Here is a 25,656-nt window from a genome sequence, read left to right on the forward strand (position 1 = left end):
TTTTCTCTGTGCTTAAAAAAATGAAGTTCTCCCATAATAATACTCGCTTCCATTCACATGATTTCATATATACTAAAAAATCTGAGGCCAGTAACACAATTATATAACTCCCACTCATCACCCCTCATGTTAAAATGTCTCCACATTTTAGAACAAATTGATGATTTGGGTGTCATATACATGCTTCATCTGTGATCTCCAGTTCGATCTCCCTCTGCATCGGATTTGCATACACTGGCACCACATTTAAGACCGCACTGCAATTCAGTAGCCAGAATAGTAAGGTAGCCATTATCTCTCTCCCCCTCCAACCCATGGACATAATACAATTTTGGGGATGGTGTATGAATCTTTTTTGGGAGATAAACAAAACAGAGGAAACAAACAGTTATATGCACATGAGATGAATAAAGCAGAACGTGTCTTCAAACTGCGGATGATATAATGGTTGTGCAAGAGGAAATCTGAGACATTATGGTGATGGCATGCTACTGGAAAGCAACATTACATAAATACAAGCATCATCCAGCATGTCCATGCAAGCTTAAAAGTTACAAACCTTGAAAGGCAGGAGACTGTGGTGCAACTACGGTGATTGGTTTTGTCATAGGAGCAGAGGAGAAGGGGTCCTCTGACGGTGTGCTGAAAGCATTAGTAATCTGGGAGCACAGGGAGCTAATGCTGTCCACTTCCCCTTCCATCTCAGGGACTGAAAATTAAACACAGATCATTACTCATGGAAAGTTAAGGGATACAGACAAGATGAAGTAAATATTGTCCTTATCTCACAAGATATTCCTTCCGTTGACTTGGACAGCCTTATACGTAGATTGGGTTTACCACCCTCTCAATCCATGGTGAAGACTTGGCAGTAGAAATACAAAGCCATATCCAGCATATCTGGGGAGTTTTATCCTTGAGAGAAAGTGGAGTATTTGTTTTCCAGTTTTGAAGCGAGTTTCTCATGGTCTATCTCCTGGTTGATAGGACAGGCCATCCATTTTTAACATGTAATTGTATCAGGTTTTGTTCCCAGGAAGTTCAGACAATAAGTTCTAACACAGCTTTGTTACAGACATAAGACAGTTGTACATTATATTGTCTTATGCAACGTATCAATGGCTCACAAGGCATCTGATTCAAGATGTAAGATGGATGTTACTATTCAAATGATATGCTTCAAACTGCAGGACAGCAGCTCACAGGGGCTAAGAAGATGTATTAGCAGTAGGTGTAGCTGCCATTCAGGAAATGATCACATACTTTGCCCTCTAAAAGGTATATTGTGGGATGGGTTTTCCTGAAAGTGAAGCTGTAAGGAACACCACTGACAATTCCTTATTTGTACAGTATTACGGCTGTGACAGTTAAAAGCCAGGAAATACAAAGTGAGGTTGACACTGCCTAGGCATTACAGCTCATGTGGTATAATTCAATATCATTTGTTAAGGACCCATTTGATGTATAATGGGAACTCACCTTGATTGTGCCACATCCTTACTACTACGTCAGCTTAAATTTGTGTATATTTCTTTTTAATAAAACTATGACAGTTAAGCTTTTATATGTCTATTCCATAACTAGACTTGACCACATTTCCCAGTGTCCGTATGTGTGTGGAAAAAGTGAGAGGTATTTTTGGCAAATGGTGCGGCAATGTCAGATTTTCTAGATATTCCTACTTGCATTGCTCTCCAAAAGTGCCTCTGCATATCAGCCCTACACCATTCAGCAGTACATTTAAGCAATGGAAGCAAAACAGGATTGCAGAGATTACAAGTGACCTGAAAAATTCAGGAAGACTGGGAAAAAGAAAAGGAGTACTAGTGGCACCTTAGAGACTAACCAATTTATTTGAGCATAAGCTTTCACCGATGAAGTGAGCTGTAGCTCACGAAAGCTTATGCTCAAATAAATTGGTTAGTCTCTAAGGTGCCACTAGTACTCCTTTTCTTTTTGTGAATACAGACTAACACGGCTGCTACTCTGAAAGGAAGACTGGGCTAAAGCAAATGGAGTGTATGCCACTTAAATGGTACATGCTTAATCAAGACAGTACTTTATCGGGACACCTCCCAAAGAACCCATTTAACCCGACACTGAAAGGAAATGACAACTGCAAAAATGGGACAGTAACAGAATAAATTCTTAACATGAATGTATTTAGCTAGTACTAAGTTGTTCATTACCAGATGCTAAACAGATGTGAAATTTGGCAACTTCTGCTTTAACATCAGAGCTTAAAGATGAAAAGATTAACAAATGAAGACACGTAAATACTGCCTATTTTGGTTGTTATTCAGTTTTTTTTTTTTAAAACTTTAAGGTTACAGATCTTTAAAATGGGGCTATCAGAATATAAGCCATGCAGCAGGATATCCTACTTACTGGGATTCTAGAGTGTGTATATAATTTTATTACTATATTGCATAATCGTCACTACTTACATTTGTATTGGGATGATTTAGTGTGAAAGCTTCGAAGTTTAATCGACATGGCACCACACACTACTGAAATACAGCCACTTTGCACCACTTAATACTAAACAAAGTTGTTTTCATTGGGGAGGCAAAAGCAGCTCATTTAACTGCTCTGAAGAAGAATTTAGGGAGTCAGAATTTGACAGGGACCTCTAGGATAACACTTGCGAAAAAGGTCATAGGATCTTTAATGATCACAAGTGGTCAAGACTTTAGCATTTTACATCTCAAAAGCCGTTATTAGTACAGAGCCCCCTACCATCACACCTGGCTTTGGTTTAATGACAGAGGGAAGAGTGCCACCTACTAATTCACCAACACCTCTTCCTGAGCTTTTCTTGGAAGTCTCAAACACCAAGAACAAGTCAGTTTACCTTGTGCTGATGATTTACATGTGAAACCCTAATCCCTTCCCTGTCAACACAGTTCTTCTGAGCTGTGACACTTTTGTTAGTGGCAGGCCATCTGAAGTGAAGTGGAAAGAAGGAACTGGCACATTAAACAGCACTGAGCAAGTTAGCTGCATGGTTAAAACCAGGAGGTAAGAGGCATGCAGGAAGCTTTTGTCTTCTGCACTTGCAAAGGACAATGTTACGGTACAGGGGTTCTCACCCTTTTTCTTTCTGAGGCCCCCCACAGCATGCTATAAAAACTCCACGGGCCACCTGTGTCACAACCACTGTTTTTCTGCATATAAAAGCCAGGGCTGGCATTAAGGGGTAGCAAGCAGGGCAACTGCCTGGGACCCCATGCTGCAGGGGCCCCCTGTGAAGCTACAATGCTCAGGCTTCAGCCCCATGCAGTGGGACTTCGGCTTTCTGCCCTGAGCCACAGAAAGTCTAATGCTGGCCTTGCTTGGTGGACCTCCTGATACCTGCTCATGGCCCCACATGGGGCCCCGGACTCCTGGTTGAGAACCACTGTGGTAGAACACACACTTGCTTTTACCTGAGTTCTTCATGGGGAAGTCTGTCTTTCTTTGCACTGTTGAAGGCAGCTCATTTATTCGCAATGACAGCTGGCGTTTAAAGGGGGACATCTTCTGGCTAAGGGCAGGGAAACCTCGGAAAGAGCCTTGCCTGGCAAGTTGCTCTATAGGGGCATGTCTTCGTGGGATAGCATGGGGATGGTTCATCTCTTTATCTAGAGAAGCAGTGATGTCAGCAGTGGGAGAGGTTGGGGAGCCAGGAGATTGGGCAGTATTGCTGGGTGTAGCACTGGGAGCTGCTGCTGTTTTCACTTCTGTTTCAGCTGTGAAAAGAAACAACATAAAAGTTCAGGAAAGTGAAGCACTGCTAAACACTTTTCCCGGGTCAGCAGTATTGGTGTGTTTTCAGAGGATAAACTTGCTGTAATTATAGTTAAAACTGCCTTTGTCGATCAAAGTGTTAATATTACAACAGAAAAATCAGTTCTCTACAGCTATTCATTTCACCATTGGCAACTGTTTATACACACGTGTATTTAACACTAAGTAAGACCATGCACTTTACATGGACAGGCACTGTGTAAAATGTATATTCCTTTTTAGCTGCTTGGTGGTGGTGATATGTCAAGTGTTCCTAAACCAACAGGAATTCAGTTTTACTTGTGGCTCAAAAAATTCGAAACAAACACACACACAAAAACTTGTAAGATTAAAAATACAGCCCCATTCTTATTTTATAAACTTGTGCAAAATTGTGAGGTGAACAGCATATGGACAGAATTGTTAGTGTTACTTCTATTCAATTAATTCACTAAACAATTTACATGTCCCAGAAAGCCAAAGTCTCTGGTTTACCTCAGAACAGGACGAAGAGGCAGATTTTCAGTTCTATTTACATTTCCAGACAGAGCAGCTGCCAGTCACTAGTTACTTTGAGCAGCTTTTGGTGAAAATGTAAGAGCACAGATGCTTAATTTTTAGTTATGTCACTTGAAACCTACTTCCTGGTGAAGCAGTGGACCAAGCTTAGTTTTGGACATGTAGAAGTTTAAGCCCAGATTAGGTCACGAGTGAATGCACTTACAAACTAATGTCCACATATCAGATTGACAATACTAAACCACTACAACAATAATTCCGGCCTAGGAGGCACTCTTTACTAGAATATTAGATGTGCTACAACTCATGATGGATGGGATATGGTATAAAAATGCACCTCTCTAGCTGTGGCATACGTCATTCATTTTTAGGAGAATTAAACATCACTAAGTAGAGAAACCAGCACGCACAGAACCCTCTCAACTGTACAGTGCTGCTGCTTTCCAAGCCTCTCTTAAAAAAGTGAATTTCTTCCAACAGGCTTCAACAGAACAAATAGAGATCTGAAAGACAAACATTACTCTGGAGATATCTAAAGTCGTAAGTATTAAAAGAAGGAACTTACTGGGCTGTCCCACCCCCTTCAATTCCTATTAGCCACAACTACTCAGAACGCTGTTCACTCAACTGAAAAAACTTTAATAAGTCTTCCTGGAAAAAGATTTCACACCTTGAGACAATATTTTCTGTGATTCATGCCCTGGAGTTACATTGACTTCTGAGTTAAAGCTTCAGTTAGTAAGTTTTAAAATTGATGTATCGGGAATAGTGGGTAGCTGATGAAGACTACAAGATATATCAAGATTAAGGTTTAGCAAGTTCAGAGTGGAAGTATGAAACTTGTTATGGGAGTTTTTATTAGAGAACTTCTACTGAATTGTCAGATAAACAATGGAGAATACTACTTTTTGTAATATTACTAGGCTACTAGAAAATACGGAAGGCCCCAACTCATTCAATAGTTTATTTATTTGACAAAAAAATTGGGGTCTGAAGATGGAGCCATCTTTACACAAACCCTAAAACATTCTAGACCCTTTAACACCTTTACTTCAGGTCCCTCATTCTGACTGTGCAATTCTGTATAACCCCATTATCACTTATTCATCTGACTAATGAAGAAAACTGACTCAAAGGATACCTTTACATCTCCACTATTTTCTCTTTGGGTATAAAGCCATCAATTTTCCAGCAAATTGAACAGTATCATCAAAACCAGAGAGATATTTTTGGTCTAAAGCCAGAGTTTAAAACTCTTAAAAAATGGCTGGATTTTATTTTTTTCCTTACTGATTTTTTTTTTTTTTTTTTTTTTTTTTTTAAAAAGAAGTCCCTGGACCATTTTCATTGTAAATCCCTTTACCCTGGGACCTACCATCTTCCCTCTACAAGAGGCCTTTTAACCTACCTGCTAAGAAAACAAACAAAAAGTAGAAGCTTTTTCTAGTTGCAATCACACCTGGATCAGTGTTTTGTGATTTTCTAGGGGGCATGTAGGGAAGTGAAGGCAGCTGGGATCATTTCATACCTTTACGCGGACATTAAATGTTCAGCGAATGACAAGCATGCTGCACCATGTGATTAGCCTTGTTTTTCCCAGAACTATACGAGTTTGTGGGGAAGTTAATCCTTTATTCTCTGCATAGACTATGAGTCACTTGTACAGATTGTCCATGGTAAGCAAAAAAAAAAAAAAATCACACAACTTGCAGTCCTTTACCTTTAGCATCCTGTATGTGTCTCATTATTTCCTCTCTTTCTGCTTGTTCAGTAGCTGTAGTGACCCTGAAAGATCCCTCTCTTGTGAATGTGGTTCTGCTGGCATCAAAGGTGGCAGTCACTCCACACTCCTTCTCTCGTTTCTGCTTTCGCTCCAGGCATGCTGCAAACGCACAGCCCACAGCATGACTCAACCGTTCCCCCTGTACAAGAAGACATTGCATCATATAGGAACTGGCACAACCATACATACATGTGTTTTGTGTATTACTCAGTGATAGTTGCCTTTCCCAAGAAGAATCTAATTAAGGAGCCTCAGATAACTGCTAGGCCTGGTCATACTGCATGGGTTTAAATTAACCCTTTGCGTACAAAGACTCTCTTCTGTTACTACACAAATATTGCTGGAAAAGCCCAGCGTAAGAGTTTTGCAGATATGCTGTTTAGTTCAACTGCGACTAAGATACTAGTGGAATAATTTGCCTTTGGGTTCAACTGTGCTCAGAGGAACTCCGTAAAGCCATTTTTTGGAGTAGCAAGCACTCAAGTCCAAAAGGTTGCCACTGTTACAGAGGTAGAAAATTTTCAGAGGGCTCTCTCTGACTCACAAATCTTGAGTACTTGTTCCTGTAATGACCCTGACTGCAGACCTAAACTAGTACTTAGAGGCAGACTTTTTGAAAAATGGCTGTCCATAATATGCTCAAGATTAAGATTTACAATGGTTCCATAACAACCCCAGTTTTACTAAACAAAGAATAAGGCTACTGTGATACAAAAGGGAGCTTCCCCACATCTTATCCCCCTATTTAGAAAATGAGAGGCCAGGAAGGGAGGTTCATCACAACAGCAGTGAAACGCTAAGAATCTTCATGACTCAGTCTAGTTTGACCTTGGCTGGCCTGGATGTAGGCACACAAAGTTATTTTATTATTGTATAAAAAGCTTTCAAGCCTTCTAAAAGACAACTCCAATATTACTGCTGATGTCTGGAATTCAAAAAAACTTACTGTCCTATAAGTTGCGACAGAAGTAACCGGCTTCCCAGTCTCCTTTTAATTTTTATAAGCCAAAGGTGATCACAATTTATGCAGTTTAATTTTAATTCTGAGGATCAGAATTACTTGGCCTTCTATGTGTGTTTGCACACAAGAGGCCTCAAAACACTACCACCACGTCTATATTTAATTACCCTCTATAGAGTTTTTACCTCAGACTGTCATTTCTATTTCAGTTTTCAGCTGTATACATTTTCAGATACAAGTATCTTCTGTCTTTATTTTTAAATGTGTAGTTCTGTTCTGACTGCCTTCCATTTATACACCGTGCTGGGTACCATCTCTCTCCATAAGATGACTAGGCTACCACAAATCGGGAAGCAAACAATTCAAACAAAGAATTAGAACTGCAACCATAGAATTGCAATCAAACAGTAATACAATATTTTGGTTTAGGGTAAAAACCCTTTGGAGCATATTCTCTAGGTAAATTTAAGTTTTATTATATATAGACTTCAAAAATCTGTGGGGTGCAGCTCTTCCTCCTCCTAGCCACAGCAGAAGCTAAATGCAGACCCTATCACACTCAACTTACTGTGTCCTTTACAGCCATGAAGCAGTGGCATATCCAACGCCGGGTAGTGCCATCTCGACAGATATAAGAGAATGCCCTGTCAAAATTTCGATCCGGAGCACAGAAAGAAACCTTCTCTATTGTCTGATCAACTATAAGATCCTAAAGGAAACCCCCACCCCAAAAAAACAAGAGTGTAAACAGGTGCTTACTTAAAAAAACAAGTCATTTTCCATGTTACCTACCTAAATCTCAGAGACATATGATTCTCCTTACTGTACGTTTTATTTAACTCCCTTGCTGCATTTTTGGAAGCTTGCTCATAAGATACAATGATCTGGAACTTCAGATGCACTGTAAACTGGATTGATCAATATAAATTTCTTTATACATTAATCTCTCATGTATCTCTACTAGTACATAAAGGACATCAAGGTCAGGGGAACTCTGCATGTACTACATGGATAGAAATGATTAGGAAAATGTGCTTTTCTGGCAGATGAAACAAAAACAGGATTCCAGGCTCACATTAACTGCTATGTTTAGTCAGATGAGCACAGGGTGCACTGCAGAATATGACAGTAAAAATATGCATTTCAAATGGTTCACTACAAATTTCAGTTTATTTTCACTACGTAATGAATAAACAAACTGGTCACGTGCATGTAGGCCTCTCTTTCAGTGGACAAGTACTTGTCCAAAAAAGAATAGGGGTACCAAAGATTAGAGGCATTTTGATACAATGTAAAATCAAAGTCTCACCTTAGTTTTCTCATCTACAACTCTGAGTCCATCTGCCGAAACCCACAGGACTGCCTTAACTGCCTTCTTTCCAGTCTTTCAAGGGAAGAAAAAGGGAAAAACACAGTATTACAGCAGTGTTTTCAGATTGTACAGCTACTTCCGCTTTCCAAGAACCACAATAGTAAGTGCAGATGAAGTCCAAGTTCAGTAGAGATGCCCAAAGCCAGATACTCAAATCAAACTGCAAAACATTCAGAGAACCAAGCCAAAGCCAGTCTTTCAGAAACACAATGCAAATGAGTGGGGGGACAGGGGAAGGGAAAGGAATAGAACAGGTGAAATTAAAGACAGGTTAATACATTCATTTATAGGCAAAGAATTCAAGATTGAATTGTTCACCCATTTAAAAAGGTCAACCAAGAAAATTAAAAAGTCAGATAACACTAATGCATAAGGAGTTACACCACAGGTAGCTTCTATAGCACAAGTTTAAACAATGTAAGAATTCTTACCTGATCTTTCCACCACCCTAGCCCTCTCCCCCAATAATCGTGTGGCAGAATCACGGCATCACCTTAAATCACAGTATTAGAATCACCTGCAAAATGTTATTAGTGCTATGCACCTTTAATGCATAATACTTGCACTTAGCATTAACGGTAAATGTGTTTTTCAGCTATTAGCTATGCACTAAACGTGCAGTGACACTTAAGGAAATCTTTATTAAAATGTTTAATATGTCTAGACAGCATTGTGTTACAAGATGAAAAGGTTAATATTTTACATGGAGCACTTTGGCAAGCATCCAAAATTTGACTGTGGGAGCTTTTACCTGCTCTGAGTGGAGACCAACAGAAACATGGGAAGCTGAGAGGAAGAACTTGAAAAGCTAAAAGTGCCATTTATTTTTTGGATATTAAACTGTTTCATTTAAGAGAAAATTGCAAAATACTGCATAACACCAATCATCAGATAAAACAATTTTTAAAGAATGACATCTCACATTAGAGATGGAGCAGTTTCTCAGTTTAGTTAAAAACACCATTTTGCTGGTTGTTACTCAGAAATGCGGCTAGAAGAAAAATTTCTTTTCCAAAGTATTGCATTTTCCTACTCCTCACTAAAAAATTAAATAAAAAAAATAAAAAGGATCTATACTTCAGGTTTTCATGCTTACCTATCCTTTTCACGTCTCAGCCAGATAAACAATTTCCTTTCTTCCTGGTTTGTTTTATACACTAAGCTTCCATCACGCCACAACGGTCAGTACTATAAACAGCCATCTCAGTGAGACCTTTGGGTATCATCCCTCAGGCCACTGCAATGGAGCATAGCAGCAGAAGTGTGGATGAATGAGTGATCTCTGGTGGTCTTCCTGTGTAAGAACTGCGGTTTTTAAAATGGTTCCTCTATGGCTATATCATGGATTTCCATGAGTTACTTATCCTCATACATAAAGCACTGGAACACTGCTGAAATCCACGATTCATCCCAATTTAAAGCCAATAAATGTTCCATTTATGCAATACTGATTTTAGAATTACAGTGTATGGATAGGTTTCAGAGTAACAGCCGTGTTAGTCTGTATTCGCAAAAAGAAAAGGAGTACTTGTGGCACCTTAGAGACTAACCAATTTATTTGAGCATGAGCTTTCATGAGCTACAGCTCGCTTCATCGGATGCATCCGATGAAGCGAGCTGTAGCTCACGAAAGCTCATGCTTAAATAAATTGGTTAGTCTCTAAGGTGCCACAAGTACTCCTTTTCTTTTAGTGTATGGATAGGATATTCTATTGGGTGTGCTGGAGTGGTAAGCCTTCACTTGTATTACAGTGGTTACATTATCAGAGGAAAGATGAAGTGGGGGGGAGGGGAGAGGGAGAGGGAGGACTTTGTAGTTTGTTGTAACTGCAACCGACTGTCCCTGATTTCTGAATCAGCGAGACACAGGGGGAAGACCAGCACATTAAGATAAACACTGATAATGGTACCTGGAACTGAATTGTAAGGAAGATTAATTTAGAGGACTTTAGGGAAGAAAGCTATGGGAAGGGGCCCAGTTTTAGAATGTAGGTTATCAGCCAGGCTGAACAAACAGAAAATATTGCAATATATAAATAAATGATTTCTAAAATTCTTTGTTTTAGAAGGCAGTAAATATGGGATAGCCACACTCTTTGGGCCTGTGCTCCCAGCTCTCAATCAACAACTTCCATAACTTCAAAATTCTTCACAAATCTAGATGTCTCTCCTTTGACTTCTTTTAAAATGGATACCAGTTTCTTTTAAACCATCCATAATGTTAATCAATATCTTTGTTCCAGCAAATATAGAAGTCAGGAAAAAACAAAGGTATGTGATGAAGCTGGGTGGGAAGAATAAGGAAAACAACTTTCTCCAAAGAGTAAATACGACCTCATTCCAGGAGAGTAAAGCTTCGGGGAAGGGTCTTTTCAAAAGCTACTAAAGAAGCAAAACTTGTTACAACTCTTTTTAGAAAACAAACTCAGCCATGTGCTTCGAGAAGCAAGCATTGATCCCAAGAAAACTATATCCTCATCCTTTACTCACATATCGCCAAATCCCAATTTAATGAAGCCATGAAACTCCTCCATGTATTTCTCAGAGTGAAGAGACTGGAAGATGAGAATATGTATGCCACTTCTTGCACAGCGCAAATTCAAGTTTGCCAGCATAGGACTGTCACCTCCTAAATCAAGGATTGAAACTTTCCTACTAGAGCCCACCTTTAAGACTTACCTCAAAAACAAATTAACAGAATTCTTACTATAGTCCTTGCAGTCTGTATTCTAACTGTAGTGAGACATAGCCTGCAGTCTCTTAGCACAAGATGTTTGTTTTGCTATTTTTTATACTGATTTGAAAATTATTCCAAAGGTTGTTGCACTCTTATTCTATCACCTGGTCAAGAATTAGGTAGATAATGAAGCCCGATTATCGGAAGACTTCAGCAAGGAACTCCCATTTTCGCTGGAGATCCTTGATAGTCTTTACATTAAAAATGGGAAAGCTTTGTTTATCCTTTTTGCACAGTCCCAGATCCTCTAAAATTCAGCTAGTGACGTTCTCCTTTTCTGTCCCCTTAGAAGTGTGGACTTTCTACAGCTCTTCCATCTGCTGAATCCTTAGCTTATCCTTCTCAGCTTGGTTCAAAATACTAAACAGTGTGAAGGGAATGCTGATAGCATTCTTGAATCCTAACAAAGCACAAAGTGCAAAGAACTCCTCCCATAATTAGTGGAGCAAAATGAGAGGATTGTGTCAATGGTCAGAATGGAGATATGGCTATCTGTACATATGGCACTTACTGTGTTAGCAATATTTGGGGCTGCCAAGACAGAGTGCATGAAGTATTGACTCCACCATGACAGAAGATATCCTATTCACCAGGCTATATAGATTAAGTTGTGCCAGAGACCCCAGTGTATTACATCAAGTATAATCAACAAAGCGTGAGTGAGCAAAAGCCAAAAGTTATAGGCACTGAAAGTACTAGACACACAAATTAACAAGATATGCTGGACCAAAAGTCTCAACCTATGTTATTAGGTAACTCCATCTTGATCTCCACCAAGGATATATGCAGAGACTATAGCAGCCTCTCAACGCCACACAGGTAGCTTTTGGATTATATCAATGCTGTTAAAGTGCAGGCCCCTGACCAGTGGGTTACATCAATGCCTAAAAATGGACATCAGTAGTAGAAGAAAGCAGCAGACTGAAGTGCAAGTTCTTTTCTAAAGAATAGTTTCTCTCATGGCAGTTAAGGTGTTAAAATTAAGAGGCAATATGGAATTAGAGTCACATGTCTATATGACAGGTTTCAGAGTAACAACCATGTTAGTCTGTATTCGCAAAAAGAAAAGGAGTACTTGTGGCACCTTAGAGACTAACCAATTTATTTGAGCATAAGCTTTCGTGAGCTACAGCTCACTTCATCGGATGCATACTGTGGAAAGTGTAGAAGATATTATATACACACAAAGCATGAAAAAATACCACCCCCCCACCCCATGCTTTGTGTGTATAAAAAGATCTTCTACACTTTCCACAGTATGCATCCGATGAAGTGAGCTGTAGCTCACGAAAGCTTATGCTCAAATAAATTGGTTAGTCTCTAAGGTGCCACAAGTACTCCTTTTCTTTTTGCGAATACAGACTAACACGGCTGTTACTCTGAAACCTGTCATTATGCAAGGCACTGCATTTAGCCGTATAGAGTGAAAATCTATCAACTGCATGAAAAAACTTGTACAGATACAGACAGACATCATCTTCCTTTCCAAATGCAAACAGATGGACATCGTACCAAAAGGACTGAAGGTAAAAAAATCCATTACAATATACATACCACACAGACTATGCTGACAGCTTGTGCCACATGGGGGGGTGGGGGGAGGTATTTTTTCATGCTTTTTGTGTATAAAAAGATCTTCTACACTTTCCACAGTATGCATCCGATGAAGTGAGCTGTAGCTCACGAAAGCTCATGCTCAAATAAATTGGTTAGTCTCTAAGGTGCCACAAGTACTCTTTTTTTCACATGTCTATATGCAAGTTTTGTGACATTAAAAGCTTTAAAACAGCAAAGTAAAACAATCCTGACCACTATGCATCTAGCTGACTCAGATATTGCAAAATAAAAGATTTCATTTTTAAATACAAGTTTCCAGCCAGTTAGATTAAGACAGATTTCTGAGTGTCAGCCAGTTAGCACTGCCTTAGACTAGAACAATAGCTCAGGCTACATCCAACACTCGGAGCTGGGGGTGTAACACTCAAAGGAGCTCTCATTGAGCTAGCACACTACAAATAGTAGAGTAGCCACGGCACCAGAGGCAGAGGTGAGCAGCAGCATGGGCTAGTCACTCTGAATACAAACCCATCTGGACCCCACAGATTTGTTTGTAGCGTGGCTAGCCCATGCTTCTGCTCACAACTGCCTGTGGTGCTGTGGCTACACTATTTTTAGCATGCTAGCTTGATGAGAGTTAGTGTATGTCTGTGTGAGCCAGGAATCACACTCCTAGCTCCAAGTGTAGATGTAGTTTAAGGGTATATCTACACTGTAATTAGACATGTGGATGGCCTGTGCCAGCTGTCTCGGGCTCACAGGGCGAGGGCTAAGGGGCTGTTTAATTGCAGTACAGATGTTTGGGCTTTGGCTGCCAGGATCCTTCCACCTCAAAGGGTCCTAGAGCCCAGGCTCCAGCCCAAGCCCAAACATCTATATTCCAATTAAACACTTGCAGCTGACCTATCCAACTGGCTTGGGAAGGGGCTGTTTAATTGCAGTGTAGACAAACCTTAAGAGGTACGAGCTGCTTCCATTTATTTTGTTGCTGTGTCAACTCAAGTCTGAACCCTATACAAAAATACACAGATATATTTATAATTTCTATGTATATATACAGAGACATAAGAATGGCCATACTGGGTCAGACCAAAGGTCCATCTAGCCCAGCATCCTGTCTTCCGACAGTGGCCAGTGCCAGGTGTCCCAGAGGTAATGAAGAGAATAGTTAATCATCAACTGATCCATCCCGTCGCCCATTCCCAGCTTTTGGCAAACACAGGCATATGCCCCTGACATATGCATGCCTACACTTTACACATAAATACACATGTGGCAGTGGAATACATGTGCTGACCATTTCACCTGAGCTTACTCATCACAACTTCACCACAGACAAGTTTTATTTTAAAAAAATTACACCCTTCCACCTATAAAGGCAGGACATTAATTTATGTGTTGCACAGCGCTCAGAAAATGAAGCTTTAGGAACTTTTAATGACCTTAAAATAGAATTTTCATACTTCATTTTATGATTTTAAGGTGTACTACCTTGGAACCTTTCAAAGTTAGCCACAAGTAATATCCCCCATTAGAAGCACAAGCCCTGGCGGTTGAAAGACAGATCTATTCATATGTCACTGGTCCAGGTTTGATTTCTTATCACAGCAGGCAAGTGTTTTGCTTAGTTTTTTAAAAAAACTTGTGGTAGTTTTAAGCTCCTAGAAGATTTGGAACACCTAATTAGTCTCAGTGGAAGCTGATCAGTAGGGAACATACAGATGAAGTACCAGAGGTGCATGTTAAACACAATTTATTACAGATATTCCTGGTAAAAGCTACACTTTGTTATATGAAAAATAGATTTTTCCGCTAGATTTGCATGATGACTTCCAATGTCATAATTTAGGCAGTTAACGTACCAATTTCTTAAATTCCACTAGTGGTTAGTATAACTGTTTTTAAATGCTGATTGAAAGCTTAACTGACTAAAAGGAACCAAATCTTTTTCCTTTTGGAAATTGTAATACAACCAAGAGCAAGATGAGAAAACCGTAGCAAAATACTGCCTATCAGAAAAAGGAGTTGCTGAGTCTTATGAGTTCAAGTATTTAGTAAGTTCTCTTTCCTGAAAGTGTGTGCAAGATATTGCTCTTTACGAGTTGCTGTGTGCAATTTATGTTCCTGTACGCAATCACATCTCTACTTTTGTATTTATAGCATGACATTGGATAGGAATGCCAATATATAGTAAAGAGAAAGACATCTCATTTAATGTGATAACTTTGTGGTTTCTCCCTTCACCATTAAGAAAGAAATATTTGTAATTCTAAGCTGTAAACAGCACAAACCTCCACTCAAAACACTGTAGGCTGTTTTAGGCAGAGTCTTTTCTAAACACTGCTTTTACAACAGAGCAATCTAATTACATCTGTCCTATATGACAGATCTCTCACATATGATATGTGGGCCTTGAGTGAAAGACTCTCACTTCATTATTTATACCCATCACAGCAGAATATGCGTTTCCCAGCTTATAGGAAGAAATATGGATGGAGATGTAGCTCTTTCTGTAAGTGGCATGTACTGTAAAAGACTGTTACTTACCTCTATTGTAACTGTTCTTCGAGACATGATACAGAAGTGTATTCTTTGCAGGTGTGTGTGTGCCCAGCAGCCAGAGAATCTGGTCTAGCAGTACCCGTATGGTTGTACTCATGGCTGAAGCTCCTCCCCAGTTATCTGCAGGGGCACCGCCCCAGCCTCACTATGTTCCTTCACACCAAAGGTCAAGCGCATAGACCGATGCAGAAGGGACAGACGGAGGATTGTGGAATACCCTTCTGTATCACATCTCAAAGAACAGTTACAATACAGGCAAGTAACTTTTTTCTTCTCTGAGCAGATGCAGCCACCTATTCCATGTAGGTGACACAAGCAGTACTCACAGGAGATGGGGCTTGGAGTCTATCTAAACAAGGATTGCAGAATTGCCTTTCCAAAGTTTGTGTCTGCTCTGGATGCTGCGGTAGTGGCATAATGGTTCATAAACATACACACAGCTGACCAAATGGCAGCCCTGCAGACGTCCAATATTAAAACAGAACTTAAGAATGCCATCAACATAGCTTGAGCTCTCGCAGAATGAGGTTTCACCTTTTGTGGGTGTGTAGCAGACCTATTTTGTAAGCTGTCTTGATAGAGGAAGTTATCCACCTAGAAATCATCTGCAAAGAGACTCCTTGTCTCTTCATTCAGTCTGCATACAACACAGACATGGAGAATCATGAAGAGGTTTAGTCCTGTCCAGGTAAAAGGCTAGGCATTGCCTGACATCCAGCATGTGAAGATGATGCTCTCCAGGGTTGAATGTGGCTGAGGAAAGAACATAGGTAAGCACACCACTTGGTTAAAATGAATTGAGAAACCACTTTAGATAAAATCTTAGTGTGTGACCACAAGATCACTATATCTTTGGAGAGCTGCGTGTCATGAGGCTCTGCCATCAAAGCCTACAACTCTCACAATCTCCTTGCAGATGTTATTGCTACCAGAAATGCAATATTTTGGCATAAGGAGAGGAAAAAAAGATGCCCGAGGCTTGAATGGCGGTCCCATCAGAGCCACTAAGACTGTATTAAGGGTCCACAAAGGAACTTCTCTCTCACTGGTGGGTGGAGATGAGGGACTCCTTTCAAGAACCTTGTTACCAACTGCCCCTGGAAACACCAGAATCGCTGCCAGATGTGCCCTCAACAAATTAAGTACAACTGATGACATAAGTATTTCAAGATGCCCTGGATACCTGTCAGCTTTGGTTGAACTCCACAGGCCAATGACCATATCGAAAAACGCTTCCATTTGACCAAAAATAGGCCATTCTGGTAGAGGCTTCCTACTACGAATAGGACCTGTCAAATAGCCTCTAAACATTGATCTTCCTCCTCATTTAACCATTGAGCAGCCATGCAGTGAGATGCAGAGATCAGGCTGTGGGATGCAAAATCTGACTGATGCTGAGTCAGGAGCTCGGGATGAACAGGAAGGGATGTGGGAGGCCAAACCAATAATGCAAGAAGGATGGAAAACCAAATGTTGCCTCAGACATGCCAGAGCAATGAGGATGAGCTGGGTATGGTCCAATTTCTGTTTGAGGATGACTGATCAGAATCAGAGGGAAAGCCTCTAGGAGTGCCAATTCCCAACTGAGGTGAAAAGCATCAGTCAGGAAGTCGAAACTGAACATCGCTTCTAGAGAGCAAAACAGATGGCATTTCTTGTCTCTCGTGGCAAATAGGTCAACTGGAATGCCCCAAACTGGAAAGATGGACTTCAGAACACTGGGCTTCTGAGACCCCTCATAACTCAGGGGAAAACACTTGCTAAGTCAATCCGCAAATTACTCTACCTGAGGTAAAGAATCAATCGGCTACCGAAGTAATGTTCTTCCCGATGCAAAACTGCCAGAGCAAGATCATCTCCTGACACAGAACACTTGTGTGCTCCTCCTTTGTCTGTTCACGTAATACATCGTGGTGGTATTGTCAGTGAGTATGTGAACCACTGAGCCCTTGGTGTGATCTTGGAAAGTGTGACAGGCACTGTAGATGGTCTGAAGCTCCAGGACATTGATATGCAGTGAAACTTCCTGTTCTGACCACAGGCTCTGAATTTTCAGTGACCCCAGATGTGCTCCTCAGCTTCTTAAAGAGAGGTCATTGACAATAATCCTAGTCGGTGGGGACCAAGCAAGAGGAATGCCCTGGCATACACTGCCCTGAATCTCCATCACCATAAGGTACCCCGGATTGGTAGAGGAAGTTGGACCAGTCTGTCCAAGGGATGATGGGTCGGATGATTGACTGACTTCAGCTGCATCTGGAGGGGGCAAAGATGCAATCTGGCAAAATGGAGCATTTGTGTGTACAGTTATGTGACCCAGCAGCTCCAGGCACACTCAAACTGTGGTAGAGGGTTGAGCTCCAGACAAAGGCGACGAATCATCTGAAAATGTCTCAGACTACTAGAATCTATTAAGGCCCCAAGGAACTAGATTTTTTGAATAGCGATCAATGCTGACTTCCTGTTTAGGGTGAGGCCCAAGCAATCAAGTAAGTATACTGAGATGTGCACGTAAGAAAGGACATCTTTCCTGGACTTGCCTCTCAGTAACCAATCCTCCATATATGGAGGATATGAATTTCCTTTTTCCTGAGGTACGCAGTCACCACAACCATACATTGGGTAAAGATCCAGGGAACTGAGTTTGGTGTATTGATAGTGCTGGTTCGACACAGCAAACCATAGGAATCTCCTGTGGTTCAGGAAAATCACTATGTGGAAATAAGTATCTTGATGGTCCAGGGCAGCAAGCCAGTCATTGTGATTTAATGTGAGGGCAGTTGTTAGGGTGACCATCCAGAACCTCACGTAACTGATATATTTGTTAATTTTGCAGGTCTCACCCCTCCCTTGAGCTTGAGAACTGGAAAGTACCAGGAATAAAACCCCCAACCCTGTTGCTGCGGAGGAACCTATGCCACAGCTCCCAAATCTAGCAGAGACTGAACCTATTCAAGGAACAGTGTCTCACGAAAGAGGTTGCTGAAAAGGGACGGGAAGGAAGGTGGGGAGAAAGGATGGAAAGGAACTAGATAGCATAAGCAATATCAGATCGAGTTAGGACCCAGCTGTCCGTGGTAATCAAGTCCCAAACATCGTAAAAACGAGCCATCTTGTCCCCAAACAGAGAGGACAGGAATGTAAAAATCATGACTGGATCGCTGCCCTGGATACACAAGACAAAACTGGCGCTTAGTAGATGCCAAAGGATGGGGACGGGGACAGGGACAAGTCAACTGGCTGAAACCAGAACCAAAAGGCATTTGCCTCCAGGACATAAGACCCTTTCCAGGGTAGTCCTGCTGCCTTGTGGAAAAAGACTGCCTAATGAAGTGCAGTGAGTGGTGCTGCGGCTGACTGCCATAATAGCGCCTCTGCACCATCAGAGTATACCAGGGGTCATAGTAGACCACAAGCTAAATATGAGTGAACAGCGTAACACTGTTACAAAAAAAATAAATATTCTACGATATATTAGCAGGAGTGTTGTAAGCAAGCCACGAGAACTAATTCTTCCACTCTGCTCCGTGTTGATTAGGCCTCAACTGGAGTATTGTGTCCAGTTCCATTTCAGGAAAGATGTGGACACATTGGAGAAAGTTCAGAGAAGAGCAACAAAAATTATTGAAAGTCTAGAAAACCTGACCTACGAGGAAAGATTAAAAAAATTAGGTTTGTTTAGTCTGGAGAAGAGAAGACAGAGGGTACATGATTAACAGTCTTTGAGTACTTAAAACGGGGGTGGGCAAACTTTTTGGCCCGAGGGCCACATCTGGGAATAGAAATTGTATGGTGGGCCATGAATGCTCACAAAATTTGGGTTGGGGTGTTGGAGGGGGTGAGGCCAGAAATGAGGAGTTTGGGGTGCAGGTGGAGGCTCCGGGCTCAGGAGGGGGAATGGGGTGTGGGGACAGCTCTGTCTGGGGATGAGGAGTTTGGGGTATAGGAGGATGCTCTGGGCTGGGACTGAGAGGTTCTGAGGGTGGGAGGGGCATCAGGGCTAGAGCAGGGGGTTGAGGTGTGGGAAGGGGTGCGGGCTCTGGCTCGGGGTGCAGGCTCTCCGGTGGGGCTGGGGATGACAGGTTTGGGGTGCAGGAGGGTGCTCCGGGCTGGGATTGAGGAGTTTGGAGGGCAGGAGAAGGATCAGGGTTGGGGCTTAGGGAGAGGCTCAGGGGTGCATGCTCTGGGCGGCGCTTACCTCAAGCAGCTCCTGGAAGCAGTAGCATGTCCCTTCTCCAGCTCCTATGTGGAGGCACGGCCAGGCAGTTCTGCACCTGGTCCCATCCACAGGCACTGCCCCTGCAACTCCCACTGGAGCGGGGGGTCATTGGAGCCGCATAGGAGTCGGAGGGGGCCATGACGCTGCTTCTGGGAGCCGTGTGGAGCGGCCTCCGACCCTGCGCCCTGGCTGGAGAGGGGCCATGCAGCTGCTTCCGGGAGCCGCGCGGAGCGGCCCCTGACCCTGTGCCCTGGCTGGAGTGACAGAGCAGGGCAAGCCCCAGACCCTGATCCCCACTGAGAGCTCAAGGGCCAGCTTAAAACGGCTGGCGGGACGGATTTGGCCTGCGGACTGTAGTTTGTCCATCCCTGACTTAAAAGGTTGTTATAAAGAGGAGGGAGAAAAATTGTTCTCGTTAACCTCTGAGCATAGGACAAGAAGCAATGGGTTTAAATTGCAGCAAGGGCAGTTTAGGTTGGATATTAGGAAAAAATTCCAAACTATCAGGGTGATTAAGCACCGGAATAAATTTCCTACAATGATGTGGAATCTCCATCATTGTAGATTTTTAAAAGCATGTTAAACACACACACCTGTCAGGGACGAGGTCTAGATAATACTAAATCCTGCCATGAGTGCTGGGGGACTCTACTAGATGACCTCTTGAGGTCCCCTCCAGTCCTACAATTCTATGATTCTATGATCCCTAAAGAACGCAGTGAGACTCGCGGGGCAAGCAGACAGACAACAGTACTCTTGCCAACGAGGTATTAGCACAGCTAGTACTACATATTTAGCACCCACCCAATGCTGGGGAAGGCATTGGTACACAGGTCAGCAGCAGTACAGAAGCAGAAGGCGGGATTTCCTATGGACATAACGTTGGTGCTGAGGAGTGTACCAGTGCCAACGAGGTCCTCTGTGCTGGGCCTGGCTCTGGCCTCAATTCTATAGGCCGCAGATTTGATGGACCCTGTGTCTCTATGACATGACCAGATGGTGTCGACGAGATGGTGGAGGCTGTGGCCTCAAAAAAGTGCTGGACGAGTGTAGAGTCTGGAACAGACAGGCAGAGTAAATCTGTAGCCACCTGATATGCCACCGGCATGGAGACAGTCAGTGTCGGTGTTGATGTCGTCAGTACCAGACTCAACGGACACCCTAAAGCCGGAACTGGAATCAACTGTACAGGTTCTCGGTGGTCTCAGCCTGGTACCAAGGAGTATCTGATGGACTTGCTCAAACCTGTGTGCTGAAAGTGGTATGGTGCTAGTCTGTACCCTTTTCAGAAGAGGAGGAGACTCCAAAAGCCCTGAGATGGTCCTGATTAGTTTTATGGGACTTCTTCCTCAGCAACCACAGAGGGTGAATGGCTCCTCCATCTCTTGGGGGAGACTCCAGCACTGGAAAGCAGAGTGCCTCAATCACAGAGTCCGAAGGTGACCACCAATCAGATGTGGCCCTCAGGCCTTACAGCCTGCTTGAGAAAATACTACTGCATGCTTAAGTCTCTGGCCACCTGAGTTCTTTTGGAAAACAACTTACAAATGGAGCACCACTCCTTAGCGTGTCTCTCACCTAAACCCTGCAAGTAACTTGTATAGGGATTGCGATTCAGAATCCCCCTCCCCTCCGACAGGCAGTGTTGCCCTGCATGATGCACTCACCAGTGTTCAAGTATCCTAACTCATTAACTTCACTAACACCATCCATAGTATTACTGACTATATACATGGAGGAAAAAAAAACCTCAGAAAATTAGGAAGTAGAAAACATGAGGTAACTACCACACAGAGCTCTGACTCCAGCCATGGGTGGTGAGAAGGAACTGGGGGTGGGGAGCGGCTGGGGCAGCACAGCCTCATAGCTATGGGAGTGGCTACAGCTACAAGCCACAATTGCCACCCCTACAGGTACTGCTGGGCAAGATTGTCTGGCTCCAGTGCATTGGAATACGTGGCTGCATCTACTCAAAGAACTTTAGTTTTCTCCAAAGGTCTACTGAAATTAATTCTGCTTTTACTCCCCAAGCAAGGTGGAAGAAACTTCTGATTAGAGAATCTGCCATAAAAGCTTTTCCTCTTTAAGCAGTAAATAAAAACATTTTAAAATTCAAACCACTAACAGGTGTTTAAGCTAAGCTTACATTTTACAAGACATCTGAAAATCAAATCCTCTTATTTGTCCTGTATAAATTAAAGCAAAGTTAAAACCTTTTAAAATGGTTTAACATAGCTGCTGTTCCCCATGTACAAGGAAGGCACAGATTACTGACGTACTAAAGGAATGCAATTTGATTTGTTAGAGGATTACAATCTCTGCCCTATAAGAATGTGTGCCCATGCAAAATAACTTTTGGTATACTACGCCAACATGGAGAGTTTATGTTTATATATATATATACACACACAGCCAATCTCCTCGACATAAGAGGTTGCTTTCCTGAGTAGTATTGCATTGAAACGAAATATTGCAGACAGCAGGTTTCTGAGTCCCAAAGTGTTATACATCAGGAGGTCTCAAACGGGGGGGTCAGGACCCCACAGCGGGTTGCAAGGTTACTACATGGGGGGTCATGAGCTGTCAGCCTCCACCCCAACCCTGCTTTGCCTCCAGCATTTATAATGGTATTAAATATATATTTTAAAAAAGTGTTTTTAATTTATAAGGGGGGTTGTACTCAGAGGCTTGCTATGTGAAAGGGGTTACCAGTAAAAAAAGTTTGAGAACCACTATCTTAACTTCAGTAAGAAAAATAAACAAAACCTAAGTTTTTGCCCCATCCTCACATGGCCTTAAATTAATTTGGTTCTCAGGAAAGGGAAGCGTATTATAGCACTGTGCCTACAAGTATATTTTCCCTACACTATCAAAAACGGCAGTTCAGGGCAGAGTATGGTCAGGTTTGCAATGATTTCAGGATGTGGACAAACTTCTAATACATCAGTCTGGCTTCCATATGACTGAGTCCAAATCTGAGCTCAGGAGACCAGAGGGGAAGTGTTAACAGCATTACCAATCTAGTGCTGTGGTTTTGTCAGGGAGACCAAACCATTTAAAAACTGGAATTTTGCATACAAATCAGCCGGATTGTCATTAGATGGTTATTTTGAGCTGCCTTTTACCCAGATTCTTTTCTTGACAGGTGTCATTCCAGGTCATCTCAGTCAGAAGTAGACATTCTGAAATGGATTGCTGTGGCTTCTATAACACTCTGATCTAGAACAGTGCTATACCAGGGATGTAACTCCTTATAGTGCAAGCACAAATGAGGCATTAAACTTACTTTTCCAAAGAAGCCTTTGAAGAACTTCCTTTCCTGGAGGAACAGGGGGGACAAGTCGAGTGCTATTACTGTAGGTAGCTAAAGTGTCCCAAAGTTTCAAACCAACAAGCACATACAAGAGTTGGGAAATGGAGGGAAAGTAAGGGGAGTTTAGAGTTATCCATAGAGGATGCGATAGGCAAATGTGAAAAATCCCATGAAAATGCAGATAAACAGGTTTTACACAGAGTGCTAATAAGATCACAAGCTACAGCCCCAAAACTGATGAAAAAAGAGAAATGAGAACTGAATTGAACCGGAGACCCAATTCCATGCAAAGTGGTTATTTTGTCTGCAGCAGTCTCCCTGTTTAGTCCTCTTTAGTACGGTTATAAATCAAACTTGGCAGCAGGTGTGGAGATTAAACAATCCAGATTCTGTAGTTTAAGACCACTGAGAAATGTAAATTTTTAATTTTTATCACAGCTAAGAGTGTGTTTCACACTAAAATGAGGATTCCCAAGATGAATGTTTGCAAACTGGAGAAACATCTAAAATTGCCCGTATAGCACAAAGTTAAATACAGAGAGAGACTTTTGGGACCCCATTTCCACTATAAACCAGTTTTTGGAATTTAGAACTCAGCCATAAAAAACATGCTCTGGACTCAAAGTTTTGCGGGTCTGCTTCTGTGTGCTCCCTCAGTTTCCTCTGAAAGCCAAGAAATTTTTGCTGTTTTTGAAAGGTTTTTTTTTTCTTTTAAATTGTAGATGGCCAAGAAGTTCACTTGTTTCAGAAGCCTGTTTTTTAAATTGAAGCTGTTAAAGCTAAACAAAGAATCAAGCTTGGTAAGTACTCTACAATATGGATCATTTTTGGTGCCCACCCTTCTCTCGCACTTCCTTATGTCCTGGGGGTCCTATACCCCCTACCAGGAATCTTGAAGAGCCTCTTCATCTGCGCTTTAATTGTCCCACTTTCAAGAGGAGTTTCCTCACAACACTTGTTTTGAAGCCTTTCAATGTTACCTCTTTACACAAAAGAGGTACAATGAATTCGTAGTGTGCTTCCCAGATCCTCAGGATGAACAAGGCACCTCTGAAGTATATCCAACAGAAGTCAGCTCACAGAGGGAAGGTGGTTCAGTGAAATAATTGAACTCCAGTGCTCTGCATATCTTCACACCATGGGCTTGATTTTGGTGGTGGGGGTGTTAAACAAAAATGGACAAGTTAATTGGGTAAGATGTGCAAATTTCAAGTGTAATTTGCCAAGCCATTTCATTCATTCATTCATATTTTACTGGCTTCACCTTTGGTGCCAAAGTCTAACAAGAGACTAACACTCAGATACATCTGAGGTAGGTACAATCTTCTTGAGCTAGAACCCAAACACTTGCTCACTCATATCCCATGTCTATATGCACGTCCATTCAATAATTAAATGGCTGGCTCCTAAAGAGCATGATGCTGCCTTTGCTATCCCTCCAAATTATTTGCAGAGACGGCACACTGTGCCACAAGGTCACAGAATTATTCAAATTCGAGGTGAAAGATCTGTTAGATAATTCAGCTCATCTCTCTGCCAACAAAAAATTGTTTCCTACAGGACGGCTCACAATCTAATGGCATAGCAGTAGCCAGCAGAGGATACCTCTACCCACGGCAGGGAAAAATCTCATCTCATTCCCCACTGCAGTTTAAGACACCATCTATGCCAATGTTCCAATAGTTAAGCCTTTTTATACTAAAGATCTGCATGTTTATACATATCCTGAGATTCAAACTGATTGTTAAAACACAAAATTCTATATTTAGACAAAGCTAAGGTTGTGACACCACTAAAGCCAGGAAACTCAAAACTGAGAAGGGAGCATCAATCTTAACCTTGCATTTTCTGACTCCCCGCTGCCCCTGCCCCCATTCTCAGCCTGTAATTCTTTTCAGATGTAATTATTTAATGCTTACTACACATTTTACTATTTAAATGTACATAAATTCTTTAAACTTGGAGATGTTCTTACATAAGGTTTATATCAGCAAAGAGGCTCCAAAGAGATTTTTTTTTAAAGCAAAACCTCCTCTATTTGGATGGGACATACTGAATATTAGTAGGGGAACTAATGAATTAATCACACTGTGGTGTACCTAGTGAGAAGGGGCTGGATGCTGCTGCCAAGTTGAGTAAAATCTATTGTATTAAACTAAGTAACAGCTTTTAAAAGATGTAGCAAAAGCTAAACAGATTCACCAGAAGCGACCTCATTTTTACAGGGATAGTTAATCATTAATTTTGCTCTCAGCAAAGCACTTGTTAAACATGAAATTTTTTTCTTTAAAACACCCCAGGAAAAAAAGTTAATGGAAAGACAACATGCAAAATGCTTTTTAAACAGCACTAAGAGTTAATAGTTTAGAGATAACTAATGTATGTTTTAAAAACAATTAAATTATGTTTCTTTTACCTGCTAAAACAAGAACACATATTAAAAGAAATGCATCATTTTTTTAAAAAAAATGACAAGTTAGAAACTGGTAGTACACACTAAAGCAACTTAAAGCCAAAACAGATATGACACGAGACAAGAAAGTACAGTCTTGTCTTTGTACTGTCTGCTTGCACAGGAGTCGCAGACAGAGACCTGTAAGTTTAACTCCTGCATGAAGTTAGATTTTTTCAATTTGCACTATGCTTTTCTTTGACAGTAATGTGGTTTAAAAAATTGTATGTATTATATATAGTGTCTAAGTATCACAACATTAATATATGTGCAATTTAAATCCAACTGGTAATACAGCCAACCAATAGAAAAGTGCAAGCCCCATTGTTCACAAGAAGATTAATAAGATGACAAATGGACATAGACCCCTTAACTACAAACAAGATTGCTGTGCCACTGCATCAAAATAGGAC

The 25,656-nt window shown here is 41.5% G+C and overlaps 1 protein-coding gene across 7 annotated transcripts in view; it reads right to left on the reverse strand.

Annotated features, from left to right (window-relative positions):
* Nucleotides 1-25,656, reverse strand: part of NUMB (NUMB endocytic adaptor protein) — a 162,210-nt gene that overhangs the window by 7,346 nt on the left and 129,208 nt on the right. For 5 of the 7 annotated variants that reach the window (XM_074955603.1, XM_074955602.1, XM_074955608.1 and 2 more), the window contains 6 exons: nucleotides 22,765-22,797; nucleotides 8,341-8,415; nucleotides 7,600-7,740; nucleotides 6,008-6,209; nucleotides 3,429-3,731; nucleotides 560-709 (listed from right to left, as the gene is read on the reverse strand). In XM_074955603.1, coding sequence (XP_074811704.1) covers nucleotides 560-709; nucleotides 3,429-3,731; nucleotides 6,008-6,209; nucleotides 7,600-7,740; nucleotides 8,341-8,415; nucleotides 22,765-22,797 — 904 coding nt within the window. The remainder of the gene's footprint in view (nucleotides 1-559; nucleotides 710-3,428; nucleotides 3,732-6,007; nucleotides 6,210-7,599; nucleotides 7,741-8,340; nucleotides 8,416-22,764; nucleotides 22,798-25,656) is intronic. The other 2 variants (XM_074955606.1, XM_074955609.1) reach the window with 1 other exon arrangement.

This window comes from Natator depressus, chromosome 6 (genome assembly GCF_965152275.1).
Source record: "Natator depressus isolate rNatDep1 chromosome 6, rNatDep2.hap1, whole genome shotgun sequence".
NCBI lineage: Eukaryota > Metazoa > Chordata > Testudines > Cheloniidae > Natator > Natator depressus.